At 35.8% G+C, this 14,071-nt stretch overlaps 1 protein-coding gene across 4 annotated transcripts in view; it reads right to left on the minus strand.

Moving 5' to 3' along the window:
- The window catches only part of INO80 (INO80 complex subunit), a 123,697-nt gene that overhangs the window by 77,263 nt on the left and 32,363 nt on the right, over nt 1-14,071 (minus strand). For all 4 annotated transcript variants that reach the window (XM_027553582.1, XM_027553580.1, XM_027553581.1 and 1 more), the window contains 6 exons: nt 12,394-12,514; nt 11,103-11,317; nt 5,411-5,464; nt 4,143-4,346; nt 1,751-1,946; nt 809-876 (listed from right to left, as the gene is read on the minus strand). In XM_027553582.1, the coding sequence (XP_027409383.1) occupies nt 809-876; nt 1,751-1,946; nt 4,143-4,346; nt 5,411-5,464; nt 11,103-11,317; nt 12,394-12,514 (858 nt within the window). The remainder of the gene's footprint in view (nt 1-808; nt 877-1,750; nt 1,947-4,142; nt 4,347-5,410; nt 5,465-11,102; nt 11,318-12,393; nt 12,515-14,071) is intronic.

The raw sequence follows: 14,071 nt of genomic DNA on the forward strand, positions 1-14,071 counted from the left end.
ACTTCAGGGTGTGTTGGCACCACTAACTCCCACAGTTACTTAATGGTCAACCGTACATTAAAGTATATTACTAATATTTCAAAATTAATTTAACAGTTGTATTAAGCATATACTTTTGATAGACAGGCACTAAGCCATATTACATGATTACCTGCTTCATCAATGAATTTATTTAAAATGTGATATAAAATCTATTTGATTGGTCAGAGTTCGTGAGGAATAGGCTGAGTTTGTCTCTATCCTTGGCTTGGATTCTGTCAAAGTGATACAGGGGCTCCTATGCAGTATATTAAATGGTGTTTACTTAATTGTGTTTAATTAATGTTTACTTAATTCTTTATTTAATTTAATCTGTTTCTTTCTGATTTCATATGTCACTGTATCATGAATAAGCAAGTTATTACTAAAGTGAAAGAATGTGCTAACTTAGCATTTTTTAGGCATGATACAAGCTTTCTTAACAATCAAGAGTGTGGTATTTTTCACTAAACAATGATGCATTTCACTTGGTATTATCCATACATACTGGAGAGGACAAGAGAAAAAAAAATAGAAAAACTCTCTTAGCTTTAGTCAACACATTTTTAAAGCTTAGAAAAGCAAAAGCTCGTTTCCCATCTTCCCTCAAGTATTCCTACTATTATTCTAAAGTAAATAGGGCTACAATCCCCATCCAATACAGTCTCATACATATATACATATTCAACAATGTTTTTAATTGAAAATATGATTAACTTAAAGGAAGACTACCTAAGTGAAAGGCTGTAAGGGCATTTCCAGGACCCAATAGTTCATTTCTAAGACTCACCCGAGCCTGATGAATATGATAAGCATTTTCAGCATTCTTTAGGGCCTGGGCTTTGAAATGGTTACTATCTGAAAAGGGAAAAACTTTGATTATAACATCTCATTAACTGACCTCTTTCGAGGATGCAATTTATACTAGCATGTGTGGATCCCTGACTCCACATTCTGTTTATCCCTAAATTCAAAGAGGGTGAGGGAGAAGAAAAAGATCTAATTACTTGACAGAGGTAAGGACCTGGAAGTGGTAATGGAGGCAGGGGTCTCCCATGGTCTCCAGGAGCCGAAGTCAGCTCACAAAAGCCACCAGGAGACTGAGCTCCAGTTTCCCAATCCTGCATTTCATGCACAAAGTAATGCTAAAGTCAGGAAAAGCAAGACAACGAGGATTCAAAATTGTAATATATTTATACTGGGTGAAACTATTCTAAAAGAAAATAATAGAGAATGTTTAAATCCCAAGATAATCTGAAACACTCTCATTTTCTCTTACTCAACATGATCTTGAGCACTATTCTCTGTGAAATTCCTCTTAAACTTTACACCAATTCCTCCCTCACTGTGTGGTCACAAAAGTATCGAAATAGTCTCTTCTCATGTTTTACTTGTATCACCAAGAATCCTGTTATGTGAGAGACAAATTCACTGCATTCTTCTGATAAAATATCTTTTATTTCTATTAACAAATCAAAACACAAAATCTTCCCAAATTTGCAAGATCAAATAACCACACCTTTTCCTCTTTAAATTCTTCAATAAAAGCTTTTTATATGCTTATTTTATAGAAACATTCATACTTTCCCTACTCCAATTAAAATAAAGTTTCCTTTTGATCAATACTACTTATTGATCAAGATAAAACTTACAAGAAGTAATAATGAATATAACCTGAGATATGAAAAAATGTGGGGTATCTCCTTTCTCTAATTTCTGATTCAGGACTCACCATAATCCTCCTGTGTGATGTTAACTACCACCCCTCCGCCAATGTCAATTTGTCTCTGTGCAGAACTATCTTCCAGTTTCCTTAAGATTTCTTCCTGGATCCCATCATGACCCATGTCTCGTTTACGACTCATGAAATGGGCATACAACTCTGTCTGGGTGATCAGGAAGTTCAGTTTTCGCTGTTGCCTCTTAGCCTAAAAGGGAAAAAAGTTGAAAGTGAAAAGAGTCAAATCATCAATTACATACAGGGTAGTTAACAGCATTCACTAAACCTATACATAGTCTGCAAACAACTCCTTTACAAATTCTTTACATTTAAAAAGGGAAAAATTGCTAATGAACAAATTTTATTTATAATCAAGACAGTGGCACTAAAAGCCAGGAATAATCTTCACTTATAGCCTAATAATAACCTATGTTTTGCTCTCCTTTACAAAATGAAATCTTTTTTCCACTAGGCTGCTGTCTAAAATGCTTAATTCTTTATTCCTTTACTTTTCTTTAACAGTACTACCATACCAACTAAATTCAAACAACATATGTTACTTAATAACTCTGGTGACAAATACACGTGTACAGCTTTATTTTTAAAAACATATATGTGTTCAAACTCTTCTTTAACATCGAAAGTCAAAATAAGTGATGAAGAGCTATAAATTATTCTGCAGGAGGTATCTGAGACTAAGAAGCCTATAAGAAAATGCTGCCCAAAACAACCCATTGTTCATCTGTGATAATGATAGCTACAAAACATGAATACAGACTAAATACAATATCACAAACACATAATTTTTTTTAATTTTTTAAAAAATGAGGAAGATAAATTCAAAGTGCCTCTGAAATTATCTAGTAAGAAAAATAATGTTCTTTATACTGACATAATGTTTCATTATGTCAGTAAAAATCATTCTTCAAGATAAACAATAAAATGAGTAAGCAAATGATCCAAAAGACTGAATTACATGAAATACAGCTCACACAATAATACCAAATCAAAGGGTCATTATTTCGCATGAACTATTTTATAGCAAAATTCCTATGAAGTATATTTGAGTTATCTTTGATCCACCTGTACAAAAGAAAAACAGTACTAAAATAAGGAACATGGCCAAGGAAAGAAATAAGTCCCAAAGCATGCAACATAAAACCAGACTTCTCCTTAGGGTTTTTTTGTTGTTTTTTTTTTTTTTTAAAACACTTTAGCTAGATTCAGATTAGGGAAAAAAATCTGAGAGAAAACAGATTTCTTTTCATAAAGTATATGGATTTTCATATTCTAAAGCTAAAGTACCGTCAAGAAAACCTTTCTAAATTAAAACAAAAGAGCAATATTCCCTTGTACCGAAAGGAAGTAAATTACCATGTGTTTAAATAAAGAAGGCAAATTAAGGGAACAAGAATCCATCAAAAATGTCTTAATTCAGAAACTCAGAGAAAAAGATGGAAGTCAACATAATCACAGATGAAACTCTTATCAGTTAGTTATCAACATATTGAGACAATGTCTCACAAACCTAGATTATAAGCCAAGTCACTTTCAAAATTTCAAGACCTATGACTAACTCAAATGCCTCTAAAGTCAGTGAGCAAGTATTTCTAATACATCAAAAGTTTACTAACTCAAAACACATTTGTCTTGCAAGTAAAAATACACATTGCCCAGGGATTTAAGAAAACTGGGCAAAACCTATATTGCCCATCAAAGGCATGAGACAGGAGGGAAGATGCAGAACTCAAAAGAGCCTCCACAGCTCTGTTTGACAGGAGTACTACTTATACCTGAAAGAAAATATGCAATCCTCCAATTCTTTTCCTTCTCCAGACCTCAACTGTCCTTCCACTCATCCCAATGGATTTACCAATGGCAACATAATGGCTTTGTCTTCTTAATCTCTCCTCTTGCTTACCTGAATAATATGCTCACTTGATATCAAGCTTAGCAAGAGAACTGACTGCAAGTTAAAACAGAAAGGTAGGTGGGAGAATGGGTCTCAGAAAACTGCAACCAGTCCTGATCTTCCAACAAACTAACATAACTTAGCTTGGAACCAAGCCAAGCTAAACTATAAGCTGTTCTCTTTTTCTTTTATTCCTTCCTTTTTTTTTGGGGGGGGGGGGGAGTGCATGTCCTCCAGAAATAAACAAAAGAATAAGGCTACAAAGAATATAAGAAATTAACACAAAAAGAGAGGTGAAGGCCAGGGAGAAGACCTTACTAAAAGAATAAAAACAACTGATTTACTGGACTAGAATCACTATCCTCAAAGTTATGTCTTAAAATATTTTTTCGATGGTTTCATTGGTTAGATTTATAACTTACGAAATGTACAACAATCTCTCAATATGGCTGCAGCTATTATGGTTTTCAAACTTTCATGCTATTGCCCTACCTCCCGCATTTCTTCATCCAACTTCCGCTGCTCCAAGGCTTCCTTCTCTGCACGTTTGCGGTGTTCCTTCTCCACTTTCTCATACTTCTTCCAGTATAGAAGCATTTCCTTGGTGAGGCGGCGGGCACGAGGTAAAGTCTCCTTACAGTTTTTTTGGGCTTGCAAGGCGGCTCGACGCACCTCCTTCATGCATTGGTGGGCGAGCTGCAGATGACAACGTATTGTCACAATGGAGGAGGACCCAACACTGGGGCCAGTTCTCCCTGGACTCTAAACCACAGCATCCCTCAACTTGCCCAGTGCATATATCATCCTCCTATGGCCATATCTTTTTCTCTTCCAATGTGATTAACATCCCTGAACAGGAGTGTGAGCTAGTCCCAGGTCTGTGAGAGATCTACAGACTTTAGAAGACGAAAAAAATATATAGTAACCTACAATGTTCTAGGAAGTTTTGAAGTATTATTAAACACATTGCTAATAAGAGCTGTTGGGAACTCCCTGACAGCCCAGTGGTTAGGACTCCAAGCTCTCATTGCCAAGGGCCCTGGGGGTTCAATTCCTGCCTGGGGAACCAAAATCCCGCAAGCTACATGGTGTGGCCAAAAAACTTAAAAAAAAAAAAAAAAAAAGAGCTGTCAATATTTATTATATGCTAGGCACCATTGTAAGTTTAACATAACTAATTCATTCTCCATAAAAACCCTATGAAGTTGGTATTTTATATATAGATAAGAAAATGAGGATGAGTAACTAGCCCAAGGACACACAACTAGTAAGGTTACCTCACCTAATTCTCACAACACTCAAAGTTGTGCTGTTGTTGTTGCCCCGTTGCTCAGTCCAGTCCAACTCTTTGCGACCCCATGGACTGAAGCACGCCAGGCTTCCCTGTCCTTCACTATCTCCCAGAGTTTGCTCAAATTCATGTCAATTGAGTCAGTGACAAAGTTGTATTAATTCCTTCTATGAGAAAGCATTAATACCCCAATTTCTTAGATGAAGAGTCTGAGCACAGGATGATGCCATGGATTGACCAAGGACTTAAGAGTGTGCTATGGTCTTACCCAAAAAGGTATGAAAACCAAAAAGCCAAGGAAGAGCAATTTTATTTATAAAATAGATTGAAAACATTTAGAAACTCTCTCAAGTACTATTAGATTAATTATCAACAGGTCACAAGAGACAAGAACAGCAAACATAGATCTAAATAATAAGAACATAATCCAGCAAAACATAAAACAGGAAATATAAAACTATAATCTTACCTTGCGGCTATTGGTGAGAAACAAGTTACGAGCTGAAGCTTTCTGCTTATTGGCCTAAAATATTTAAAACAATATCTCAATTAGGATTCCTTTTTGAAAAAAAGATTGTGTAGACTGGTACTGTCATTTATTGATCTCCATGAAGATTTAAAAAATGTCAAACCAAGCATACTCAAAGTACATTACTTTTTCAGTTAAAAAAGACACATCACTTCCAAGAGTTATCCAAATGTACCAACTCAAAACCACACATAAAGTCCTAAAGCAATGTTAAAAAGAATAAGCTGATCCTGTGTCTGCCTTAGATCGAATCTTCTGTATACTTCTGGGAAGAATTTAAGTTATATTTAAGGCTTGAACTAGGAAAATGTAACAACGTATACTAACTCGAGCACCACCCTGATTAGGACATTGCTTTCTAGGGCTAATCTGCAAAGAAGCTTCAGACAGCAGGGCACTCACATACAGAAATCATCAGGAGAAAGGTGAACTAGCCTCGCAGTTTGTGATTCCAGGCCTATCTCCAGCCAAGGAGCACCCACTGCCACTATTACTTAATTTCTACCACCACCTGACCTCATCTTCTTCAACATAAATTCCAAGGCAGACCTAATACAAGATGACTCAGCAGCCCACAACCAAGTCTCAAGCAGCTTATTATGTCTTCCACTTCAATTAAAAAAAAACCAAACAACCATCTGCAATAAAGAAACCTGATTTCCCATGATAGCCCATTTATTTGATGTGAAAAGAAGAGACAGAGCCTAGTGGCTCTCTGATTATTAAAGAACTCTCCTGACTATAAAGTAACAATAGGTTTAAAGGTACACAAAGGGCCTGAAAGTCATTTCTATAATAATCCCACCTCAGACCATCTGATTAAGGGAATTTTTTTAGGGCTTTTATCAAAAACTTTCTCTAAAGCAGCTATTGTTACTCTAAAAATAAAAATCTAAAATACTCCCACTGAATTCCTTATCATCTGAAGGCTCTTCACCAGGTATGAAATAAGTTTTTCTATAACTTTTCCCATTAAGAATGTTCATACCAAGTCAACAGGGCACATGAAAAGATGCTCAACATGACTAGTCATAAGAGAAATGCAAACCAAAACAAAAAGGAAATAGCATCTCACATCTGTCAGAATGGTCACTTATCAGAGGACCACAAATAACAAATGTTGGAGAGGATGTGGAGAAAAGGCACACGGTTGGTGGGAATGTAAACTGGTACAGGCGCAATGGAAAACAGCATGGAGATTTCTCAAAAACTAAAAACAGAACTAGCACATCATCCAGCAATTCCTCTCCTGGGTACATATCCAGGGAAAACAAATACATCAATTATTTAATGAAAACATTAATTGATTCAAAAGGATACATACACCCCAGCATTCATAGCAGCACTATTTACAATAGCCAAGATATGGAAGCAACCTAAGTGTCCAACAACAGATGAATGTGTGCCATTTGCAACAACGTGCATGGACCTAGAGAGTATTATGCTTAGTGAAATAAATCAGATAGAGCAAGACAATTACTGTATGTGGAATAAATTCCACTTTTATGTGGAATCTAAAATATAAACAAATAAATATAGTAAAACAAAAACAGTGTCGTAGATATAGAGAACAAACTAGTGGTTCCTAGATGAAAGAGCAAAGAGAGGGAACAAGATAGTGATAGGCGATAACAGGTTCAAACTACTATGTTTTTTTTATACTGAGTTGTGTGAGTGGTTTATATATTTTGTATATTAACCTTTTGCCAGTCACATCATTTGTAAATATTTTCTCCCATTTTGTAGGTTTTCTTTTCATTCTGTCAATGGTTTCTTTTGCTGTGTAAACGCTTTTAAGTTTAATTAGGTCCCTTTTGTTTATTTTTGCTTTTATTTCTTTTGCCTTAAGAGACAGATCCAAAGAAATATTGCTACAATTTATGTCAAAGGTTGTTCTGCCTATGTTTTCTTCCACAAGTTTCACAGTTTCATATCTTATCAGATCTTCTCAGGTCTTTAATTCAAGTTTATTTTTGTATACGGTGTGAGGAAACTGAACTAACTTTAGAGTTATGGAAAAGCTGCAAAAAATAGAGTTCCCTTACTACTCCCTACCCCCGCTTTCCCTAATTTTAGCAACTTATATAATCATAGTATAATTATTAAGAAAGGAAATTAACACCAGCAAAGTACTGACTAAATTACAGGTCTTATCTGAATGCCAAGAATTTCTGCACTAATATCCTCTTACTGTTCCAAGATCCCAGAACAGGATCCCACAATGCATTCAATTTAGTTGCTCTTCTCCTTAATCTCTTCCAGGATGTAACATTTCCTCAATCTTTCTCTTTCATGTCCTTGACACTTTTGAAAAGCACAATCAGTTATTCTACAAAGTGTCCAAAAATGTGTGGTTTTCTGGTGTTTCCTCAGGACTGGAATGACATTATGCACTTCAGCAAGAAAAGCAGAGAAATGAGGCACTGATGATGTACTCCTCCCAGCGCACCACATCACGGAGTTCATGGTATGAAAATCTATACTACTCGTGATATTTACTTTGGTCATTTGGATAAGGTGCACTCTCTCTACCAGTTTTGAGGCTATACAAATTCTGTTTCTCCTCTTCTGCCCTCTAATTTTAGCATTCATAAATGCATCTAGTCTGCAACAAGTATTACTGTGGTATCTGCATTAAGGATAATTTTATTTTCTTCTTTCCTTCTGTATTAACTGAATTTCATACTGAAAGGTAGAGATGCTCCATCTACACCTTTGTCTATTCAGGTATTTATGAAGTATGGGCTGATAACTATTTATTTTATTCTATGGGTTAAAATTCAGTATCATTATTATTTTGTTGCTCAAATTATTCTAACTTTGGCCATGAAGTAGTCCTTTAAGTTTGTTCCTGTGTTCTTTTGACAAACCCCTCCTTCCCCTCCAGCTTTTTTCAGAACTTCCTCACTTTCTAGCAGCACTTAGAAGTGTTCTAAGGTTCATTTTACTGTTTTTTTTGGCGGGGGCTGGTGGGGGGCAGGGGGCGGAGGTGGGGAAAGGCTGTGCTGTGTGGCTTGTGGAACCTTAGTATCCCAGAGATTGACACACCAAGTTCTAACCATTGGACCACGAGAAAATTCCCTAAGGTTCATTTTGTATTCTCCCTGCTGAGTTCTGGAATACAGTACTTCTTTAAGGAGCCCTGATTCTTTTTACTAGAGAATAAAAGTTGTTTAGAAACCAAGACCTGGTTGCCAGGTATCCTCATTGTTACTAGGGTGTCACTGCTACTAGAGGCAGAAAAAAAAAAAAACAAACATACACACCCAAGCATATCTCTGTATCTGGGTGTGTGTATAAAACCATGAATTTATACTGATACCTCTGATTCCAATCAAATTTCATGGGCTTCATTTTAACTTTCCCCTTCCTTCTTACTTTTAATTTCTTTCTCCAGCAGTGAAAAACTGGCTCTCATATACAACATATTTACTTATTTGTTCAATGCTAATACACACATAAAGTAGTTTCAAAACTGTTAACCTAGAACCCTCGGAGAAACACTTTTTCTATGTCAATCATGGCATTTACGAATAGCTCCTTCAGTCCTTACCCTCTCATATCTGATCAAAATACTGTTCCCCTCAGTTACTTAGACGAGTTCCTTATTCCACACTCCCTGTAACTTGATTGTATTATTCATTTCTAATACAGTTAAGTATACTTGTTCCTATTTTATTCCATTTTGCCCACACATCCCCCTAACCTCCCTCTCCAGCCACATCCTGACTGGTTTGATATTTTATTTTGAAGTATGTCAGAGACACATAAAATATTAGTATGGTTCTGAAAATCAGCCTTATATAAGATACACTCAAAGACTTCTTCCTCCTCATCCCTGCTACCCTGTTTCCATTCCTTCCCTTCTTTCTATCCTTTTCCCACCTGCCCTTTATAAGCAATCAATCACTTTAATTTCTGGTTCATCCTTCTTGAATTTCTTTTGAACAGGTATTTGTGCATTTTCTTATATTCCCTTTGTTCTCACATGAAGCGTATGTTTACTTTTTTATGTTTTGCCTCTTTAACTGTATGTCCTAGAAATTACTTTATATCAGCTCAGAGAGGTCTTCCTCATTCTTCAACAGCAGTATGATAATCCACTGAGTAGACCTGTCGTTTAATTTAAGCCCCATATATGGACATTTAGACTGTTTTCATTATTTTGCAATTACAAATAATGCTACAATGAATAACCTCGTTTACATGCATTTTTGTGTGTTTACTATAAGGTAGATTCCTAGAAGTGGAAGTACTGATTTGAAAGGTAAATGCATCTGTAGATTATTGGGTGTTGCCAACTTTCCCTCTAATACAGTTCTAATTTGTATTCCTAGCAGTAATGCATGAGAGCACCTGTTTGCCCAGAGGCTCCTTAACAGAATGAACTGTTATATTTAAAAATTTTTGCCAGTGTGATAGGTGACAAATAGTTTTATTTTTGTCTAAGGGTATCTAAGTGGTTTTTCATTTGTATTACCCCAATTATGAGATACTTTGAACTGAATCTGTGGTAATTTTCCCCCTCAATTTTTAAGTTCTTTCTGTGTTGGAGACAATAGCCTTGTAACTATAGTACTCAGTGTAAATAATGTCTCACAATTTGTCAGCTGTCTTTTGTCAGGCAAAAACTTATTTTTATGTGGTCAAATTTAAGAGTATTCTCTTATATTACCTCTGGAAGTTGAATTATAAACTCTTTCCTACACAAAAATTAGATAGAAATGCAATCATTTTATTCTAATATTTGTATGATTTCATTTTTTTTACACTGACATCCCAAATCTATTTAGAGGATATGTGTGAAACACAGACCTAATTTCACCTTTTTTGAAATGGCTATCTAGTTGTCCAGCACCACTTACTAAATGTACCACTAGTCTATCTGCCTATTCATGTGTCAATATCACACTATTTTAATTGCAGAGATTTTACAGTATATTTTAATGTTTGGGAAGGTTTTTTACTGTTTCTCTAGCAATTCTTGCATACTGACTTTTCCCACAGAGTTTAGAATCAGCTTCTAAATTCATGAAATATCCTGTTTATATTTCAATTAAGATTGCATTCGATTTATAATGAAGCAATTAATTGAATAAAATGCAAACCACTGGTGAATCCAAGGAATACAGACATTCCTTGTATTATTTCTGCAACTTTTAAGTTTGAAATTAGTAAATCAAACTAAAACATTCAAACAAATTCAAAGAGCAAAATGAATGCTTATACATGTTTTTCCTAATCATTCACATTTTCTTCTAATACCTGTGATTATTCAGTAACATCTAAATGTTTACGTTGTCTAAGAAAACACATCTCCATCATTTTGTTTTAATCTCCTGTATTATCACTTTAAAATTTGCTGTCAAATCTCTATTATTTTATGTAAGAAAATTGCATTTCTTCCTCAAAGAGGCCTCCCTCCATTTTTTTGGCAAAGCAGCATAACACAACAATTATCTTGTGAATCCTGATCAAATTCTAGAAAATCAATTAACCAAAGAGAAAACTATCCAGGATTCTCCTAATTCCAATAGATAGTTTCTTCCTGAATCCTGTGAAAGAATCCAGCACCCCCAGCTTCTTTTTGGAGGGCAGGCAAAGAAAATTCTACCTGGAGGCACTGACTGACCTTTGGTAGTTCCTTTTTCACAATGCTGAGCCATACTTTCCTGCGACGGGCATTGAGCTGCTCAATGGATAAGTGCTTCTTCTTGGTGCCAGGAGGAGGTGCATCATGAGAGAACTTGGCAAAGACTTTGGTCTGGTGGTGGTGGCGACGAGGGGATTCTTCAGAGGAAAGTTCTTCATCTCTTCGCCTTTTCTTCTTCACTTTTTTCAACTTAGCTGCAAAGGAACAGACTCTCAGAAGGTTGCTTTTCTTTTCTTCCACAGGAGAAAGTCATAAAACAACCTTATCACTTTAAGAAAAATCAAGATTCTTTTCTCATTCCACTTAGACTAGCAATGTTTATCCCTTTATCTATCCAGGTCCATGAATATTCCAAGAAGAAGATCACACTACCTTGGAAAAGAACACTGGATACTCCCTCTGTTTACATGAATGAGAAATAAAAGAGAATGTTGAGAACTGAATTTCTTTTGAACCCCACAATAGGAAGGGAGGCTTACAAATTATCATGAGCTCAAGTAATGATCAGAAGGAAGGAAACATTTCTATTTGGTGGCAATGTGAGGTGACTAAAAAAATAACAGAGAAAGAAATAATGCATCTGCTGATATTACACTAAGATCTGTGAAAAGAAAATTATACATCAAGAAAAACCTAGCTTGAAAGGGAGGGTAGAAGGATGAGAGACTACAGAGATAAAACAAGGAGGATGTGGAAGAAACAAGGGAAGAAGGCTAAAAAGAGTTTTTCTGAATAGCGTTTTAGGGGAATAAAATCTGCCTAGTACAGATAGTCTAAAACTTTCCTTTCCTATTTCCTTCCTGATTTCCAGACGCTTGGAACTCAAGAGAGGAAAAGACATTTCCGGGCAAACATGCAAACAAACACTCCTGAAGATCAGGAGGTGATCTATTTTAAATCACTACATACAGCAACAATTATAACTTATTCCAAATACTTCAGGTTACTCCTCATACCTCCCTGTGTAACCAACTTCTTTCTCTCCCAGAATATTTTCACTATTTAGACAGTATGTAAAAGAAAAAAAAGGAATAAACTAATCGGCTTAAACCTCTGGCAAAGAATCTATAGTTCTCCTGTCTTCATAATTCTAGAAAAGATCATAAACCAAATACAAAATAAGTTTAGTAATACTTAAAATTAGTAATGAGATAAAGGAGGCTAGGGTTTTTCAGATGAAGCAAATTTCTACTACATGGATTACGTTCAAAGTCCAAATGTACCTGAAACTAAGAATGAGTAAAGGTAGACGGCAAGTCAATATGTTTACCTTTAAGTTTCTTTTCTTCCTTGAATTTCTTTTTTTTGGGTCCTAGAAGGTGCCGCTGCTGCTCATAGAAAGGGTCATAGGTGGACAGCAGCCCTGCACTGTAGTATTGGTATTGCTGCAACTAAAACAGGCAAAGACATGATGCTTAGAAGGGCCTGTCTCTCTTACAGCTCAGTCTTCAAATCATTTCTTTAAAAAAGCCATTCCAGAGGAAAAACCACAGTTGCTACATATAGTATTCTTCCCATATATGTATTCTTATACATATAGTATAAAGAGACCAATGAAGATCTAATACATCAAAGTGAATTATTCCCTTTACTTCAAAACAAAATGGTTTCATTGGCTATGCACACAGCAAGTTGTTGAAAATAACAAACAAACAAACAAAAATCCTTCATAATTCTGAGTCTCCACCAGAGTATTTACTTTGTCCTGACACATATTTGTCATTGTTGAAAGGTCTCCTCTTGAATTCATCAACAAGAAACAAACGTATTTCTATTACCAATAGGTCCTTAGATTTACTAAGATTCCTAACACGTGCTTTCCCAGCTCTTAGTTTTATATTTGGTTTGAATAGTCCCCGCCATCCAATTCTTCATTGTTTGAAGTCTTCTCTCTCCATTTCCCACCAAGAGACTTTGACAACATTATACATAGTGTTTTTGTTACCAGAATTCAAACATACAAATAATCTACTTTTTTCTGTCCAAAGAGTAATTAATCTTTTCAAATATTTCATTTAAATTGACTTCCAAAGCTCAATGGATAAACATGATGATAAATAAATTAGGTAGTCCCTTGTTGAATCTCCTTCCTGAATTATAGCTAAATGAATTGTTCAAGGACTGAACCTAGCATGGAAGGGTGCTGTGAAGAACTACTACAAGGTCTATTAAAACATTCATCGAACTGTAAACTTAAAATCTGTGAACTTTTCCACATGTGCATTTTACTTCAATTTAAAAAAAAAACAAAAACAAATATTTTGAATGCTGCTGCTGCTAAGGCGCTTCAGTCATGTCCAACTCTGTGTGACCCCACAGATGGCAGTCAACCATGCTCCTCTGTCCCTGGGATTCTCCAGGCAAGAATACTGGAGTGGGTTGCCATTTCCTTCGCCAATGCATGCATGCATGCAAAGTCGCTTCAGTCGTGTCTGACTCTGTGTGACCCTATGGACAGCAGCTCCCAGGCTCCCCTGTCCACAGGATTCTCTAGGCAAGAATACTGGAGTGGGTTGACGTTTCCTTCTCCAATACTTTGAATACCAACTGCCTTAGCACTGTACTTTAAGAGGGAACTCCTTATCTAAGTCAGAAGTTATATATCTTACCATCTGTCACTTCTACAGGTTTATAACTTCTAACATATTATTCAAAACTCTCTAAACTAACTTTGGACCTTAATGGTGGAAAGCTTTTAGGTCTTCAAATATCCTATTACTCATTGTGTACAAAGTGTTGAGACTTCTGACAAAAATCAGAAGGCAATGATAACAGCATTCAAATAGTTGCCACTTAAATCATCAATCTAATGTTATTATGTGAAGAAACGGACTTTTTCCAAGATAGGAACACGTTCAAAAAAACAACTGCATTAAAAAAGCAACCATAAGAATTTTAAATGGTGCAGCTGCCTTGGAAAACAGCCTGACAGTTCCCCCCAAAGCAGA

This window comes from Bos indicus x Bos taurus, chromosome 10 (genome assembly GCF_003369695.1).
Source record: "Bos indicus x Bos taurus breed Angus x Brahman F1 hybrid chromosome 10, Bos_hybrid_MaternalHap_v2.0, whole genome shotgun sequence".
In the NCBI taxonomy this organism is placed as follows: domain Eukaryota; kingdom Metazoa; phylum Chordata; class Mammalia; order Artiodactyla; family Bovidae; genus Bos; species Bos indicus x Bos taurus.